This window comes from Xenopus laevis, chromosome 6L (assembly GCF_017654675.1).
Source record: "Xenopus laevis strain J_2021 chromosome 6L, Xenopus_laevis_v10.1, whole genome shotgun sequence".
Lineage (NCBI taxonomy): Eukaryota > Metazoa > Chordata > Amphibia > Anura > Pipidae > Xenopus > Xenopus laevis.
Window position 1 is genome coordinate 123,183,791 of NC_054381.1, and position 17,578 is coordinate 123,201,368.

The following is a 17,578-nucleotide window of genomic DNA, read 5'->3' on the forward strand; positions in this document are numbered from 1 at the left end:
TGCTGTTCAGAAGGCTCCTCTCTCTGTGAAAGGTGGTCCCTCTCGTTCAATATGACATAATGCATGAAGAGATGGGAGGAGCCATGTGAAGTTTGCTGTGAGGGGGGATTTTGCAGTGTAGTAAGTCAAGGAGACAGGTCTGAGAGGGAGGATGATGATGCCTATTAAGAGTATAACAATGCAGTTATTGTGAATGGCACGAACACATCCTGTGTAGTCTCTATCCTCGTTTCACCTCTCCCCCCTATCTCCTCCTGCTTCACTTTCCCCGGCTGCTGCTGCTGCTGCACTGGCAGTGAGAGTCGGGCAGGAGAGGAGGAGAGTGGATCAGAGATGAGGTCATCCCTCTCCTTTTCCCCGGCCGCCCCTGGAGGAGAGAGGAAGGTGGGAGGGCTGAGCTGCACACACGGAGGCTGCAGGGTGAGGTTGGGAGGCGGAGCTACGCCTGGCCCCGCCCATCTTGTACTCAATCACACAGAGCAGGGAGCGCACGGGGGGCAGGGGAGGCTGAGGAGGAGGAGGAGGGACACGATAGGAACGCTGTCTCATAAAGGAGGGATTTTCTCTCTTTTTCACCCTCTCTATCCGTCCCTCGTTCCTTTTTCTTTTTTTTTTTTTAATCATCATGGCCGCTAAGTCAGACGGGATGGTGAATATGAAGAAAAGCGACGTTGCTTTTACCCCATTGCAGAACTCGGATCACTCAGGCTCCGCGCAAGGTTTGGCTACAGGGTCGCAGCCGGGATCCGCGACCGGGGACGGAGGCTGCTCGGACGGGGGCTCCCGGTGTTGCTGCAGTGGCGGTAATAGCAGGGCTCGAGTTGCAGGCGGCGGAGGAGTCGGGGGTGCGTCTTCCTCGCTGTGTCTGCGACTGGGGAGGGAGCAGCAGAGATACTCGCTATGGGATTTCTTATGGATTCTGGCCGCTGTGACCGTCTACTTTGCAGACGTGGGGAGCGACATTTGGCTGTCAGTCGACTATTACCTGCGGGGCCAGCGCTGGTGGTTCGGCTTGACCTTGTTCTTTGTGCTGCTGGGCTCGCTCTCTGTGCAGGTCTTCAGCTTCAGGTGGTTCGTGCACGATTTCAGCACCGAGAACAGCTCCCAGTGCAATCCTATAGAGAGCAAAGCGGCCGCCGGCTCTACTGCTGTTGCAGCCTGTGAGGGGGATGCGCGACCCTCCACTCCTCAGAGACAGGCTTCCACCGCCAGCAGCAGCAAGCCCTCCAACACTGGCACTAACACCGGCACTAACACCAACACCGGCACCAACAGGGCGAACAGCAGGGACAGGTCTTCCTCCTGCTCCTTCTGCATCTTGTTCATGCAGTCACTCATCCATATCCTGCAGCTTGGACAGATCTGGAGGTAAATGCACACATACATATACATACAGAGAGAGGGAGAGGGTGGGCTTGTGTATTACCTGACATTGCTTGCCCATTAATGAGCTCTCAAGCCCTCCTAGTAAAGAGGCACACGTGACTTCAAGAAATGGTGGCCTTCACACAATACTAGCCTTACACACTCATAGGCATGTCCAAGTCAAATCTGAGGACCTCCAAGCCTTGGCTGAACTACATTTCCCAGAATCCAACAGCCACATATTCCCTTGGGTTTTTGGAAGTCTAGTTCGTTTAGCGATGAAGAGCCTTGGGCTGGGCATGCCTCCATATTTACACATACACACACAATCACAACTGGTACACACCCATGAGTGCAAAGGCAGGCATTGTGTGAATGGACTATCTCTTCATGTGCCAATACACATACACTGGATCCTCTGGGTATCCATTTAGATAAACTCTCTTTTTGTGTATTTGCTGTCTCGCTGTGTTATAGATGCTTGATAGTAAGATGCCTGGCTCATATACAGCAAATGTAAAATCAGCTTTTTGCTATGAAACGACAAGGTTTTTCACGAGTTTCCAAGTGATTGGTTGCTTTTTGTATATTTGTTCAGTGCCTGGTCTTCTTGTACCTAACAGTCCATGCATGGTTTCATTGTTATCTGACACTATCAATGCATATGGTAATCTGTTTGTATAGCATCTCGCTTGCGTTGTTCCCAGCATTTTGGTTAAGGAATCATGTTGAATTGGCAGGCCTCTGTCAGCTGTAAACCCTGAATTCCTATTGCTGGGAGAATTAGTTGCAATTTGACAGATCTGTTATTGGGAGGTGTGTAAGCAGCAGCAAACACAATGGACACACCTATCAGTTACAGGCAAAGGGAATGTTTCAATGCTCCACTTTGTCCCATGCATTTCCCTATTTTTTTCTGGAAAGGACCTGCTGTTGTAGGATGTGTTTATGAAAGCATCAATGTGTCAGTAACACCATATGTAAGTCTGTCTAATATGCAGCTGTTGTTGAAATAAAACTTCTAAGAGGGGCTGCTGGGAGCTGTCGTTTAATAACCCGTAGAGCACTACATGTTCGATCGTACACAGTGACCCCACAGAGGGACACAATGAATGGTAGCCCATGTGGATCAAAATGCAGTTTACTAATAGAACTTCAAAGACTATTTAATATTCATTTCTAAATATTCAGTTTAAACATATGGCTTATGATATGCTATAGGGACAACTGTGAGCTCTTGAAGTCCGCTGTATCCCATTAGTCAGGAAAAAGATATGTTTTTACTCTTTCCAAGAATGCAGCTTTCTAAGGGCAAGCAGGCAGGCTTCAGCTGGCATTAGCTTTAATATTGTAAAAAAATAGAAGAATCCCTGCTGTGTCTGCTTAGCGTCAAGTAATCTTTGGAAAGAGTGAATGAATCAAGTCGCCAGGCTCACGCGCTAAGGAAGTCCTCAGGTATTTGAGTTATGTAAATCATGAATTGTTTATAGCCTATTGCTTTCCAGGGGTTGTGCAAGTCATTTTGATTATCCCAGGATGCAATAACATGTTCATTTGTACTTGATGTTTATATAGAGGCTTCTTGTGCTCTCGGCTTCCTACAGTTTAAATAAAATAACGAGCATTGAATTACTGATTATCGTCCAAATAAAATGCAAATGTAATATAGTGGTTTATATCATACAGCTATTTCTGATATATTTATACTTGAAAGGTTTTGGCACCCAGGGTATTTGTTTCTCTATCCATTTTAAATGCTTACACATTTATTACACTTCATCTATACCCCCTTCATCTTACTCAACACTTCTATATTGAATAACCCTGGGAATAAACAAAGACAGGAAGCAAGGAAGGAATACTCAGGCAATAAGGTAGGGAGGATCCCCCACCCCCCAAGGAGCTTACAGTCTATAGCAGTAATCCCCAACCAGTAGCTCGTGAGCAACATGTTGCTCTCCAACCCTTTGGATGTTGCTCTCAGTGTCCTCAAAGCAAGGGCTCATTTTTGAATTCCAGGCTTGGAAGCAAATTTGAATTGCATAAAAAGAAAGTATAGTGCCAAGTAGAGCCTCTTGTAGGCTGCCAGTCCAAACAGGGGCTACCAAATAGCCAATCACAGCCCGTATTTGGCACACCAAGGGACTTTTTCATGCTTGTGTTGCTCCCCAACTCTTTTTACAGTTGAATGTGGCTCACAGATAAAAAAGGTTGGGGACCCCTGGTCTATAGGGAATGTGGAAATGTAACACATCAATTGTAGGTAAACTGCAAGAAAGGGAAGGGAAACAGCTGGTTTGGGCCAGTTGAAACACTGATCTTATAGAGAATTATTTGTTTGAATTCACTTCACTGATACATTATTAAAAGCTCATAGTCAACCATGGAGGATACCACTGTATCAAGATAAGGTGTAGAAACCCATAACAGCCAGACAGATGTTTGCCTTCAAGCAGTAAATGCTACCTGCTGATTGGTTACCATGGGTTACAAGAGGTGTAGCAAAGGTGTCATGTTTTATCATATAGCCCCTTTAGTATTGATTGAGCTGTTGTTCAGATTTTACAGATTTTTTATTTCACTAGGATATGGGTACACAGAGATGGGACACTTGTGAACACATTGCACTTATTAGGGATGCATCGAATCCACTATTTTGGATTTGGCCGAACCCCCGAATCCTTCTTAAAGATTCGGCCGAATACCGAACCAAATCGGAAACCCTAATTTGCATTTGCTAATTAGGGATGGGAAGGTAAAAACATTTTTACTTCCTTGTTTTGTGACAAAAAGTCACGCGATTTCCCTCCCCGCCCCTAATTGCATATGCATATGCAAATTAGGATTTGGTTTGGCTGAGCAGAAGGATTCGGCCGAATCCTACTGAAAAAGGCCAAATCCTGGCCGAATCCTGAACCAAATCCTGGATTCGGTGCATTCCTAGCACTTATTTTATTAAACATTACAAACACTAATTAATATTTCATGTTGGTCACTAATAATAATGCGTCCATAGGGGCTGCACACAACCATTTAGTCTATGGGGTCTCAGGTAAGGGTACATATTATGGACTCTCTGATAGATGTAAGTTGCTGGGCTTCATTCATTAGAAGCTGATTGCATCTTAATTAATTGCAATCAATGCAGCTCATCTGGTGCCCCTAATTTTTTACACTATGGTAAATTGCAAATTGACAGTAGATGAAAGCCACATATCAAAATTTGGCATTTTCTAGATAACGAATCCTATACCTGTATTAAGAATTTCCTCTAGGGCAGGAATGTTAAAACCATGCAGCTGTTACGTACTGTAACTCTGGCATGTCAAACTCTGGCTCTGTACCTATAAATAAACTCCAGCTTTCATCACCCCCAATAGCTGAAGGTGTGAAATGTTTAATTCATAAATATTTATAGGTCATCAGGTTGTAGATCCTTGAACTAGCACATAATAATGGCTACTTGCTTGAATTACACAAATATGTGCTTTTTCATGTCAGCGTTTATGTATTTGTTGCTGTACTTTATTTAGTTGACTTATGTTTCCATTCTATTTCCCAATCTTAATTTTGAGTAGTGATCATCACTCTGATACTGTACAGCATGTACAGCTTGTTATTGTTAATATATTGCTTATCAATGTATGGAAAGTGAAAATGAATAATTTATAATATGCGTGTAGCATTGCAATTAAATGAGGATGGCAAGCAAACGGAAATATTTATTGAATTTGCTTGTACTATGCAGGTTAATATGTATTCATTATCATGAACGCATTTGTGGAATCTGTTAGTTGTACAGAAATAATAAGCTAAGCTTATTTGCAACAGTAAAGAGATATCATAAAGTATAATCATCAAAATAAAATATAAATATTACATTTTCGTAGTGGACTCCATCGAGAATGAAGTTTTGGAAATGTTTAGTTAAATTCCTGTTACCATATGGATGCTGAAGGAATGAAACAAATGTATATGTGATGGTGTGTTGGCAGGTAGAGGATACACATACAATAAGGGGGTTATTTACTAAAACTCGGATTGTTCTGGTCCGGCTTTTTGGGGCAAAAACTCAAATTTTTCATGGAAAAAGAAAACTCGAATTTTTCAAGATTTAATATACCCTGATGCTGCAAAAAGCCCAAATCAGAAAATCTGCCATCTCAGTCAATGGGAGATGTCTCGATCACAATTTGAATATATAGTGGTCTGTGCTGGGTTAAACCTTATAATCTGCAAAATTAGAGATTTTCTGGCAAAAACACAAAAAAATCTATCGATTCGGGAGAGAAGTCTGAAAAAGTCATAACATTTGGGGCTTCGCTCGATTTTATCGAGTTTTTCCTGGTCTGATTTATTTAAGTTATTTTAATGATAAATAAGGCAAAATTGTAGATGGGAGTTTGGAAATTTTTTTTTATTGAAACAATGAGATAACATTGGATTTTAGTAAATAATCCCCAAAGTGTTACAGCTACAATATATGAGCTGCTCCCAAAATTAATATGTATTTTGCCTTCACAGGTTAAGTAAAATAATGTGGGATGTTCAGACAGAATCAATGAAAGTGGGGCGGGGTGTTAGCAGGGGAGTTTCGGTAAGTAACGCCGCCTGAGGTGGCGTTCGCAATGCCGTCCGCCCCCCTGCTGCCCGCCACGCTTACCTTTATAGCCGACGGGGGGAGTCTCGTGCCGGCCGCATTGATAGCGCAGAGAGTGAAATTGCGCTCTCTGCACTAGAAAAGCCGAAATTCCGTTTTAAAAACCAGAAATTCGGCTCTTTAAGTTACCAGGAGCGACTTTTTGCCGCCCCTGGTAACGCCTGCGGAGCTGCTGCCTGAGGCAAGGTGCTAGTGTTAGTACAGACATACAGAAATACTGGTATGGGTGGATGATTAAGGTTAGTGGCAGATATATTGAGCAACAAGTAATGAATCAGACATTCATTATTTTGGTTTTGAAATAGATTTTTTTTCAGCTGCATTTGTATTGCAATAAAAGAAGGAGTCGATTTATCAAGTGTCTGTAAATGTTACCAGGCAGTAATGATAGTCACTGCTATGATTAAAATTATTAAATAATCCACTTTAATGTTCAACATTATTGCAGCTGGGTTAGGGCAGGAAAGCGTCCCACACACAGGGCCGGATTTACATACCGGACGCCCCTAGGCCTGCTGTTGTTCGTGGCCCCCATCCCCTCGATTTTATTTGCTCAAATTTTCATCATTTGGACCGGAGCAATGGGGATTGGTGCACAGGATATTTAAAAAACAATCGTATCACCTGCTCATACCCAGTGTTTTTGAACAAATGTGGGTGTGGTTGGGCAGCATGACGCCCCTTATAATTCTGCCATCCGAGGCCCAGGCTTTGGTGGCCTTTCCACAAATCCAGGCCTGCCCACAAAGGTGGATGCAGGGCTGAATTCCATGTGTAAGAGCCCAGATTGGAATGTGTTAGCACTGAGCACTGCTGCTGAGCGACGCTAAACATGGACAAAGTAGTTGAAAAAATTCTGACAAACTCAAACCCTTTTTCAGCTTTCATAAATATGTCAGTTCATATCTTCTTGTTTCTGTTATTTTTTTACAATCAAACTAACACTGTGAACTTGGTGTACCAGAACAGAATTTAGGGTTCCTACCAATATTCAGAAAGGAGCAATTATATAATAGTGCGTCTGACAAGCAAGCAATCTGTCATTTCTTGCTACTACTCCTTCCTTCTTTTGCATTTTTCCACCCCCTTAAGGCTGCTGCCCTAAGCATGGGTCCCCAGATGCCTATAAAGAACAATGGCCCTGCTTAAAGGAACAGTAACATTCAAAAAAATAAATTTTTTAAATAATGCAAATATAATGCAATGTTGCCCTGCACTGGTAAAACTGGTGTGTTTACTTTATATACACTACTATTGTTTATATAAATACGCTGCTGTGTAGCAATGAGGGCAGCCATTCAAAGGAGAAGAGGCTCAGATGACACAGCAGTTAGCAGATGAGTTCTGTAGAACATAATGGTGTTATCTGTTATCCACTATTTAACCTGTGCCATATAGCCTTTTTTTCAATTGCCATTGCTACACAGCAGCTTGTTTATATGAACTATAGTAGTGTTTCTGAAGCAAACACATCAGTTTTACCAGTGCGGGACAGCACAACATGATATTTTCATTACTTTAAAACACTTTAATTTTTTGGTGTTACTGTTCCTTTAAGTGCCGGCCATTCTGGTGTGTGTCAGACATAAGAACTCTGATGAGGAGCAAGCCAGTTTTATGTAACAGCAGGTGGTGAATGGAATATTGGTCTGGGAACAAGCTATCAAGAGGTTTTATGAATGGCTACTTAGGAGCTAAATCAACAGCAATAAGGCACTTGTGTAACCACTTAAATTAAGGACCCTTTGCTGATCAGAGTTTCAGATCGTCTCTGCAGTCAGTTGCAGTTAGAAAGTCGTGCGTGTGTGACTCTCATCATACACTGTTTGTTTGCAAAAGCTTTGTTTGACTATGTGTGATTTATAGACATGTCCAGTAATCAAAACAGCAGTGGCCCAGTACTCCTGTTATAATATAGATCTTCTTTCTAGTCTTGCTGTAACCAGCGGAGCTCCCAAGGGAAGACAAAGACATCCTATTGTTTGCATTAGTCTTGTAAGATTAGACATCTAGTTGAGTCACAGCCATGGAGAATAAATACGAATAGTAATGAAAGCAAATAATTCCAAGACACAGCAATAAAAAATGAATACACCAAATACTGGAACCAACATATAACAGAAAACGGCACTGCATTATTTAGATGGAACGTTCTGCTTGCAGTTGTACCTCAGGCTGTGGTTCAGAATGTTTCTTCCCAAAATAGCCTGAGTACAAAAGTATGCATGCCACATGGCATTTTTAAGCTTGAATATAGTTCAGAGCAACAACAAATGTACGATTTGTGTGTTTAGGAGAGTATAGTAGAGACTGATACCGATACTGGGGAAATATTAATAGGAACTACTTCTCATAGACAGGAATACTTTATTCAGTGTATTCGGTGGTGCTTAGAACAGTCTAGTGGGTAGGTCAGTGCCATGATGGACCCTCCAAATGCTCCCTTGCTTTTGCCTCATTTATTGTAAATGAGTTTCATTATGTCATTTTTGGTTCTGTCTTGTCTTCATTGCGAGTGACTGAGCAGTTGTGAAACGTGCACTCTGTACTGTTTGGGTTCTACTGCTTTATTAACAGGATCTCACCACCACTAAACTCTTAAGCTGGCCACAGACGCAAAGATCCGATCATACGAATCATCGTGCAATCTGACTTCCCCATCTCCCGACCTGCCACTAACCATTCGTATCAAATAAAGTACAAAAGAACAGATCAGCCGATGTTCTGCCCCTGACAGCAATCGTACGAAATTTGTGTCCGACAAAAGCTAGTGACAGTCTCCCTCTGAAAATCGTACAATCGGCAATACATGCAGAGATATTACCCGCAGCCGACAGAAATCTTTTAACCTCTCCGATCGACTGAACAAACGATCTCTGCCGGACGAAAAATGACGGGACTCTCCACACACGGTCCGAAAATCCTCGATTCGTAAGGTCAGATCTTTGCGTCTATGGCCAGCTTTACTCCACACCGAAAGTAGAATTGTATTTTAACCAAAAAAGTACAAATCTTTACAGCACTGTTGATTTATAGATTTTATATTTATTTTACTTTTTTTGGAGACATTTGTTTGGCACCCTTCCAGCACACGGCTACCTGCAGTCTAGAAGAGATAGTGGCTGCCACAGAGGAGACAGGGAAGACAAATACCTGGTTTAATAATGACTTTTTTTATTTGTATTGGTTTAAAAGAAAATATAATAACAAGGAGAGACATTGGCAGCTTTTTACATGAAATTATGTCAAATGCATTATATTACTTCACCAATGAACAATTCTGAAAAAGAAAGCAAACTGTTCATTTGATAGACAGTCATACCAATAGACTACTCATTATGGTCGAAATCAGCTATTGGAGGGGTGGAGGGTAGAGGGGGAGAAAAAAAAGGGGAGGTTCAGGTTCATTCTTGTTTATACAGGAGGGATCATTGTAAAGTATGTTCTACATAAGGTACCTCTTTCCTAACATTTCCCAGAACAGAACAAAAAGTCCACCAGATATGTATCAAAGACCCTGGTTCCTCAAATCCTCTGAGGGAGATTGAGAGGTCTGGGTTGCCACTGAGTTTGCTTATACAAGAAGGGGTGTAGTACCAGTGGTATATCTTTTTGTAAGCTCTTCACTATAGACTGTACATATGGATGTTTTACTGGCTGTGGTCCAGGTGAATAATGATAGTGTGCTTAAAGGGATACTGTCATGGGAAAAAAAAAATTGTTTCAAAATGAATCAGTTAATAGTGCTGCTCCAGCAGAATTCTGCACTGAAATCCATTTCTCAAAAGAGCAAACAGATTTATTTATATTCAATTTTGAAATCTGACATGGGGCTAGACATATTGTCAATTTCCCAGCTGCCCCAAGTCATGTGACTTGTGCTCTGATAAACTTCAATCACTCTTTACTGCTGTACTGCAATTTGGAGTACTATCACCCCCCTCCCTCTTCCCCCCCCCAGCAGCCAAACAAAAGAACAATGGGAAGGTAACCAGATAGCAGCTCCCTAACACAAGATAACAGCTGCCTGGTAGATCTAAGAACAACACTCAATAGTAAAAACCCATGTCCCACTGAGACACATTCAGTTACATTGAGAAGGAAAAACAGCAGCCTGCCAGAAAGCATTTCTCTCCTAAAGTGCAGGCACAAGTCACATGACCAGGGGCAGCTGGGAAATTGACAAAATGTCTAGCCCCATGTCAGATTTCAAAATTAAATATAAAAAAATCTGTTTGCTCTTTTGAGAAATGTATTTCAGTGCAGAATTCTGCTGGAGTAGCACTATTAACTGATGTGTTTTGAAAAAAACATGTTTTCCGATGACAGGATCCCTTAAAGTGAATACCAGCATTACTGATGTGCCTCAATGGCTGCTTCCACTTCCATAGTTATTCAAATGAGAACAACAAAACAGCAATAAAGATATTTTTTCTAGCCAAAATGGTTTAGTCCTCTGAAATGTACACCTGCCACCTACCCCCACAAGTCCCAGCCTTGTAGCAATCACACTCTCGCATGTAAAGCAAGCTTAATGTTGTGTGTATGGAGCAAATTCTTACACCAGTGTACTGATGTTTGTGTCGCATTCATTTTGTAGCCAGTAATAGGGATTGGTCTAGCCAGCCCAGGCTCCCAGCCCCCTACTCCATCTCTCATTATTACATGGAGCTCCCAGCTCCACCTCCTGTTCATAATCACTGCATTGGACTCATTCCATTCCTGTGTCTGTAGATAATGTGCTTGGTGGGCTCTGGCATACAATAAAACTGAAAACAAGTTATCATCGCTTGTTAGGTGCAGTGCACAAATACAGCTCATATTTTGTGTGATATGGTACATCCATATTAGTATTATATAAATACCATCTCAAGCAAAACTGCATGGGAAATTTTGCTTCAGGCTCACACACGCCTGAATAACTTCCTTGACAGCTCTGCTCTGAGTCTTTGTACTAAGAGCATGTGCCTTCCCTGACCTACCCTAAAAGTAGCCCTGTGTAATTGAGACATTATCCAAGTTCTGATTTTATTCTCGTTGTCACACACACAGAGAGAGAGAGAGAGAGAGAGAGAGAGAGAGAGAGAGAGAGAGAGACATTTTTGAGGACCTCTGCCCAAAAGCATTCAGTTCTCTTCTAGGTCACTAGCCAGGAATATTGGAGGTTAAGGGTCTTTTCAGAATAATTTTGGGTTGTAGTGGTTCTTAAACAGGAACAACCAATTTATTGCTGAATAGAAGTATTCGAAAAAATACACTCTTAGTAAAGATCACAGGCTTGTCACATAACAGTGCACTAATGCACTCATCCGTATGGTAGCTTTAATACCTAGACAACACCAGCATACCAGTATCTCCAGTGTCGGACTGGGATGCCATGGGCCCACCAGAAAACCTTAGGCTGAGGGCTCACTTTCAAAACTATTATACCTCCTCTCCTCACTCAACCTCTTTATTCTCCTTGTTTCTTTTCTCTACATACTATACTCTATTCTTCCATTATTACGTTCCCATAAAGAAACAGGGAATGACCATGAAATAGGCCAAATGGTCAGAAGCAAGAGGCCCACTGACACCTGGGCCCACCTGGTTTTCCTGGTATCCCTGTGGGCCAGTCCGACACTGAGTATCTCTGGGTTACCTCTCAGGGATTTCTTACTCTGCAGTTCCCTACTGAGTTTCTACAGTCCAGGGTGTGTCGATTGGAGAACTATCCCACACTACTTTCTCCTTGATGGAGAATAGAGACACTCTCATCATCTACCCTGGCTGCTTTTGCTTTGTGCTGTGACATGAAATATCATATTGATAACTAGAAGCCCTCAATCTTGTGTTGCCCATACCTAACTTTCACTAAGGTGTTCTCTGTACATAGGTTTCAAGCTTCTTCTTCACTGATTCCTTTTGCCTCTGGATCGACAGCAGCATCCATCCCTTCCTGTAGAGAAGGCCACTGATAGAGGGATCCTTTCTATTTCAAAAACTTGGAATTAACCATAATATTCATTGCCAATAGGGATACATCTTTGCCACAGGGCACAGGTGACTCTCCAAAAGATTTCCAGCAGTAGTAGATTGAGGAACACTTTACATCCCTTAAACAATCTTCAAACTATTCAATTATTCAGAGCAATAAGGGCTGAAATTTCAATGGGGCGGATTTACTAAGCGACAACTTTTTCTCAGGCGTCTGTTTTGCACCGATCGCAACACTTTGCCAGGTGCAAATTCACTCAGACTATGCCAATTCACTAGTATGTAGAGTTTTGTCCTGGATGCCGAACGCTGGCGACTTTTTGCTAGCGGTACTTCGGCAGTGCGAGCATTGCATAGCAAAAATGCTCTAGCGTTCATTTGTTCCTATCGAAAATTCGATAGTGATCTAGCGCTTAGGTCAATTTGCATACGGCGGGAAATTTAATGGGCATCTTTATATTAAAGGACAAGGAAAGTCTAAAATAGAATAAGGCTAGAAATGCTGTATTTTGTATACTAAACATTAGCATGAACTTACTGCACCAATGCTTTCAAAGTTGGCCACTGGGGGCTGTCATCTTGTAACTTTGTTAAACATCTTGCCCTGACCCTGACCCTGCACATGCTCAGTGTGGTCTGGGCTGCTTAGGGATCGTCATAAACAAAGCTGCTTGAATTCTGCATGGCTGGTAAGTAAGGCGGGAGCTCCCCCTGCTGTTCATAAGTATGATTGTTTCCCTGCTCAGCAGTTAGGGACTGTCTGACAATTCCTATCCACAGCAGTAAATGAAGGGAGAATTTCACTGCATACAGTCAGGTTTCTTATAAAAACTGTACACATTTTTTAATTAAAGTATATTGGAGAAAGGTTTATTTTTCATTAAAGAATGTAAAAATGGGATTTTATTGTTTTGCCTTTCCTTGTCCTTTAAATGTTGGTGCAAATACTTACAACTGCCACATTTCCAGGGAACCTTAATAAAGACAATAGAGTTATTAAAATGCTCTACACATGAGTCCACTGTAAAATGAATGTTCCATATGTAATAAAATGTGTGGAGAAAACCGCTTACCTAAAAAAAGTAAGTTAGGACTTTTGCAGCCAATCCCGCTTCAAAAAAGGAAAAGTCGCCAGCATTTTTTGAACTTTAATGCATTTTCAGCTCACAGGATATGATGTAAATAACAGAAGATTGAGGAAGATCCAGCTGCTTTATAGCACTTTGCCTGGTCTGAGGTGGCGAAGACAACTCTGGCAAAAGAGCTAACGTTAGCCACTTTACTCTTTTGTAAATCTACCCCAATGTTTTCCAGTGACATATTGGTGGACAACCTTCAAGCCTTCAGATGTTGCTGTCCATTAGCATCAACAGTTTCTTTCAGTTTTTTTGTTGTTCAATAACATATGGAAAGCCACTGGTAAAAGTGCCAGACATAGGGTAGCATGAGCTGAATGACTGAAATGATGCAGGTTGGGTCCCTGATTTATTTTGTTTGGTGTGTCATGCTTTCTATATGGTTTTATCCCCTCCCCCCCAATCCATCCCTGCCATGATGCTCTAGTTCAAAACTCTTTTATAGGCAACTATTGTATTAAATTGTACATACTTCTACAGCTTGTGCTTTTATCTTGGTAAGAAGGGGTTAGGATGTGGAGATGTGAATTATTAAAAAGACTATTGAGGTCACTTACACTTTGATCTTACAATGCACTTCAGATACTGTGGCAGGAAGCATCATACTGTACAATATGGACAAATAAAGCAGCAAGAAATGAACGTACTGTACCTGCAAAGAACCGTACTGACTGTATTTCCCAAATATGACATTATTCAGTGCACAGATCATTACTTGGTGCTGTTCAGCAAGACAATTTTCATGAAAAGCTAGGATACAATATCTGTCATAAGGGGTGGGTGAATAAAATGTTTTTCATTACCCAGTTAACCTTGAGAACCACAAAGGAAAGAGGAATTGATATAAAATAAAGTGGCAAATATCAATAAAAAATTGTCTGCTCCTGTTGTCAGCTAGAACCCTTTATTAGACAGAGTATGATTATTTAAATTATAATCAGAACAAGCAAATACATTTTTTTTTATGGTAGAGCACATTATTCAGAACTTTGCTTTGCTAATAAACATTGATAAGTATGGGATCCATTATCCAGAAAGATCCAAATTATAGGAAGGCCATCTGCCATAGCCTCCATCTTTAAGAAATAAATAAAAATATTTACAATTATTTACTTTTCCTCTGTAATAATAAAACAGTAGCTTGTATTTGATGCCAACTAAGATATAATTGATCCTTTTTGGAGGTTAAACAACCCTAGTGTGTTTATTTAATGTTTAAATGATTTTTAAGGAGATTTAAAGGGATACTGTCATGGGAAAACATGTGAAAACATAATAGTGCTGCCCAGCAGTCTTCTGCACTGAAATCTGTTTTTAAAAGGACAAATTTAGTTATATTTAATTTTGAAATCTGACATGGGGATATACATATTATCAATTTCCCAGGTGCCTCCAGTCATGACTTATGCTCTGATAAACTTCAGTCACTCTTTACTGCTGCACTGCAAGTTGGAGTGATATCACCCTCCTCCCATCACCCCCCAGCAGCCCATCAGTAATTAAGATATAAAAAGTACACCATAAAACAGATCCCCTTAATTATAACCCAACACAAATAGTGTTACACACTCATCATTAATATTGTTGGTATGTAAACCTGAAAAATAATCTTCCTGTCAAAATCTGTAATCCAACATTTTTCTGAAAAAAGTAAAGAAAACTAGTGGGTTATTCACTGATAGCAGCCTTTTTTCCTGTGTTACCCGTAGCAAGATTGTACCTAACCAATCTTTACGGCAGTGTCACATTTAATACAGTATAACAGTCAGAGGATCATGCAAACGAACTGCATAGCCCACTCCAATTCCCTTTCCTCTGCTCATTTTATCTTTCTCCAGTGTCCTTTTATAAAGCAATCCTTGCAAGCGTTTGAGAGGCAGCAACGTTGCTTCTGACCTTTGCAATGCAGAATTGAAGAATCTTTTTCTTTTTGAACAGGTGAATTAATTTGTAGCTAGAAGAGACATTTTTCAAATATGGCATTTCAGCACAGGCTATCCATAACGCAGACAACTTGAGCTCGGAATGGTGTAAAGACTGTAGTTCAACACACAAAGATAGCAAGCTATTAGCTTTCCTGGCCAACATACATCCAAATCTTGTAGATTTGTAAAAAGTAATCAAGTAAAATAAATGTTTCTTTAAAAAAACATGGGCTCCTTTGCATACATGTGTGTGTGTGTATATACTGTAGATATAGATGATGATTCATTATCTGTAAACCCATTATATATATATATATATATATATATATATATATATATATATATATATATATACTGTATATATACATATATAGTCCATAGATTTTCAGCACTCAAGATTAAAAACTCCACATTGCCTGGGTGTACGCCACAACCATTCACTCGATATTCTGATGAAGAAGCTACACTCTCAGGTCTTACAAAAAAAATCCTGTATTTTCGTAAGACCTGAGAGTGCAGCTTCTTCATCAGAATATCATATATATATATATATATATATATATATATATATATATATATATATATATATATATATATATATATATATATATATATATATATATATATATATATATATATATACATATATATATATATATATACATATATAATCCGAATGAGCAGGGAACACACAACCATAAGTATAATCCAAGTGTTGGGTGCCAGTGTTTAAACTTTTACAAATATCGATTCCGTATTGGAATCTTCGTCAGGGTGAGAATGGAATCGAAACGTTGGTCCACTAATAAACCTTTGAATGACTAGATGTCCTGTGTGTCCTGATTGATTATGGAGTGCTGCCATCGATGGCGATATATATATATATATATATATACACATATATATATATATAAAGTTGGGTCATGGGTAATTTAAATGGGTACCTATCAGTATTCATACAGAAACATACATACTGTACATTTTGACAGGGCCACAGTAAGGCTGCCTGACTTTTTAGGAAATCTAATTGATTTGTTGTCATTAAAAAAATGAAAAAATGTAGGTGGGGCAGTACTTGGCTTTGTAATAAAAGGGCAAGATGGCAGCAAAATTGCAACAGTCCTCTTTGCCCTCTTACAAACCACTCAAAGGTTAATGCTAGCTACCAGTTAAATCTCAAGGTAATTAAAAGTCAATTATTGCCATTATCAGTAATGAGACCTACACTGCCATTTTGTCATTGATTTCTGCAAATTGTAGAGAAGGTCAAAATGCCTTTGTGCTACAATACCTAAGAATATAGACTCTCTCGTTACTCATTACATGTTCCCTTCTCACCTGCACTGCTTTAAAAAGCTTCTTAGTGAAATCTTTGTACCATACTTACCATATTTATAGCCATTTCTTCTCTGGTCCTCCTTAATTATCTTATTCTCAAAAAGCTTCTATGTTAGTAATGCATTCTTGCAAGCTCTCTGTAATATGAATGGCAAAACAGCTTATTTTATATACAACCTGCTCCTTGTGTTTTCCTTTTGCTGATACACGTTACTGACATTGGCTAATCGCTAATCTAATAAGGCTCATACATATACAGTACATCAATTTGAATGGAGATGTGGCAGTTCATTGTTGTCTTCCCTGCATTTGGGTTGGAATAGCATCACTTTGGGTACATGGCATTAATAAGATACTGTAGGTCCAGATTGATGGTAATTCCAGAGTTGCGTTACGCCAATGTGTGCACTTGCACCTAATTCTTTAGAACAAGCTCAAGGACTAGATTCAATGTGAGTTCAATGTGTGATCAGTTTTGCAGCCATCTTAACGATTTGCACCTGTGAATGCGGTTTTAAACGAGCCTTAATAAATGGTATAGCTCCTAGATAGAGCTGGAGGGGAAATGTTTACAAATGCTTTTTTATTCCTTGTAAAACCCAGCCATGAAATCTGAAAGAAAATGAAAATTGCACAAGCAGCGAAGGAAATACAAACGTGTCTCATTAATTCCACCATCTGAAAAGAAGGAGAAACAGAGACAGCTTCTCTCATATGGAGGCAGATGTTCTTCGCATTTTAATCCAGTTTCAGTGGTCTGAGCCAAGAAAGCAGACCAGGCACCTTTACCTTTTTTCATAACCAGGGCATTATATACTACCTCCTACCCTAGCACTGCTATTAAGAACTGAGCTGAATATATACATTTCATTCCAGGCTGAGGAGTGTTCATGTGATTGCATTTAACATCTGCAGGTACAGAGCCTTTTGTGTCCCAGTACATTCAGACTTGGTTTGAGTAGCCTTTTTCTATTCATACTTTATGGAGCATGGGTATGATAAGTGGCATTAGAATTGTCCTTTTGTATCCATTTCTATATAAACACACAAATTAGGGAACATTATGTATAAGTATCAGAATAATAATAATGTATACGCTATCAGAATGAGATAGATCTGTTTACTCTGAGAGAGCAGCATGCTACCCCATTGGTGTGACTGAAGAAGTCAGACCTACT

At 40.2% G+C, this 17,578-nt stretch overlaps 1 protein-coding gene across 1 annotated transcript in view; it reads left to right on the forward strand.

Moving 5' to 3' along the window:
- Positions 1-490: 490 nt before the first annotated feature.
- xkr4.L (XK related 4 L homeolog) overlaps positions 491-17,578 on the forward strand; it is a 143,960-nt gene continuing 126,872 nt past the window's right edge. The window contains exon 1 of the mRNA XM_018267999.2: positions 491-1,368. Coding sequence (XP_018123488.1) covers positions 626-1,368 — 743 coding nt within the window. The 5' untranslated portion in view covers positions 491-625. The remainder of the gene's footprint in view (positions 1,369-17,578) is intronic.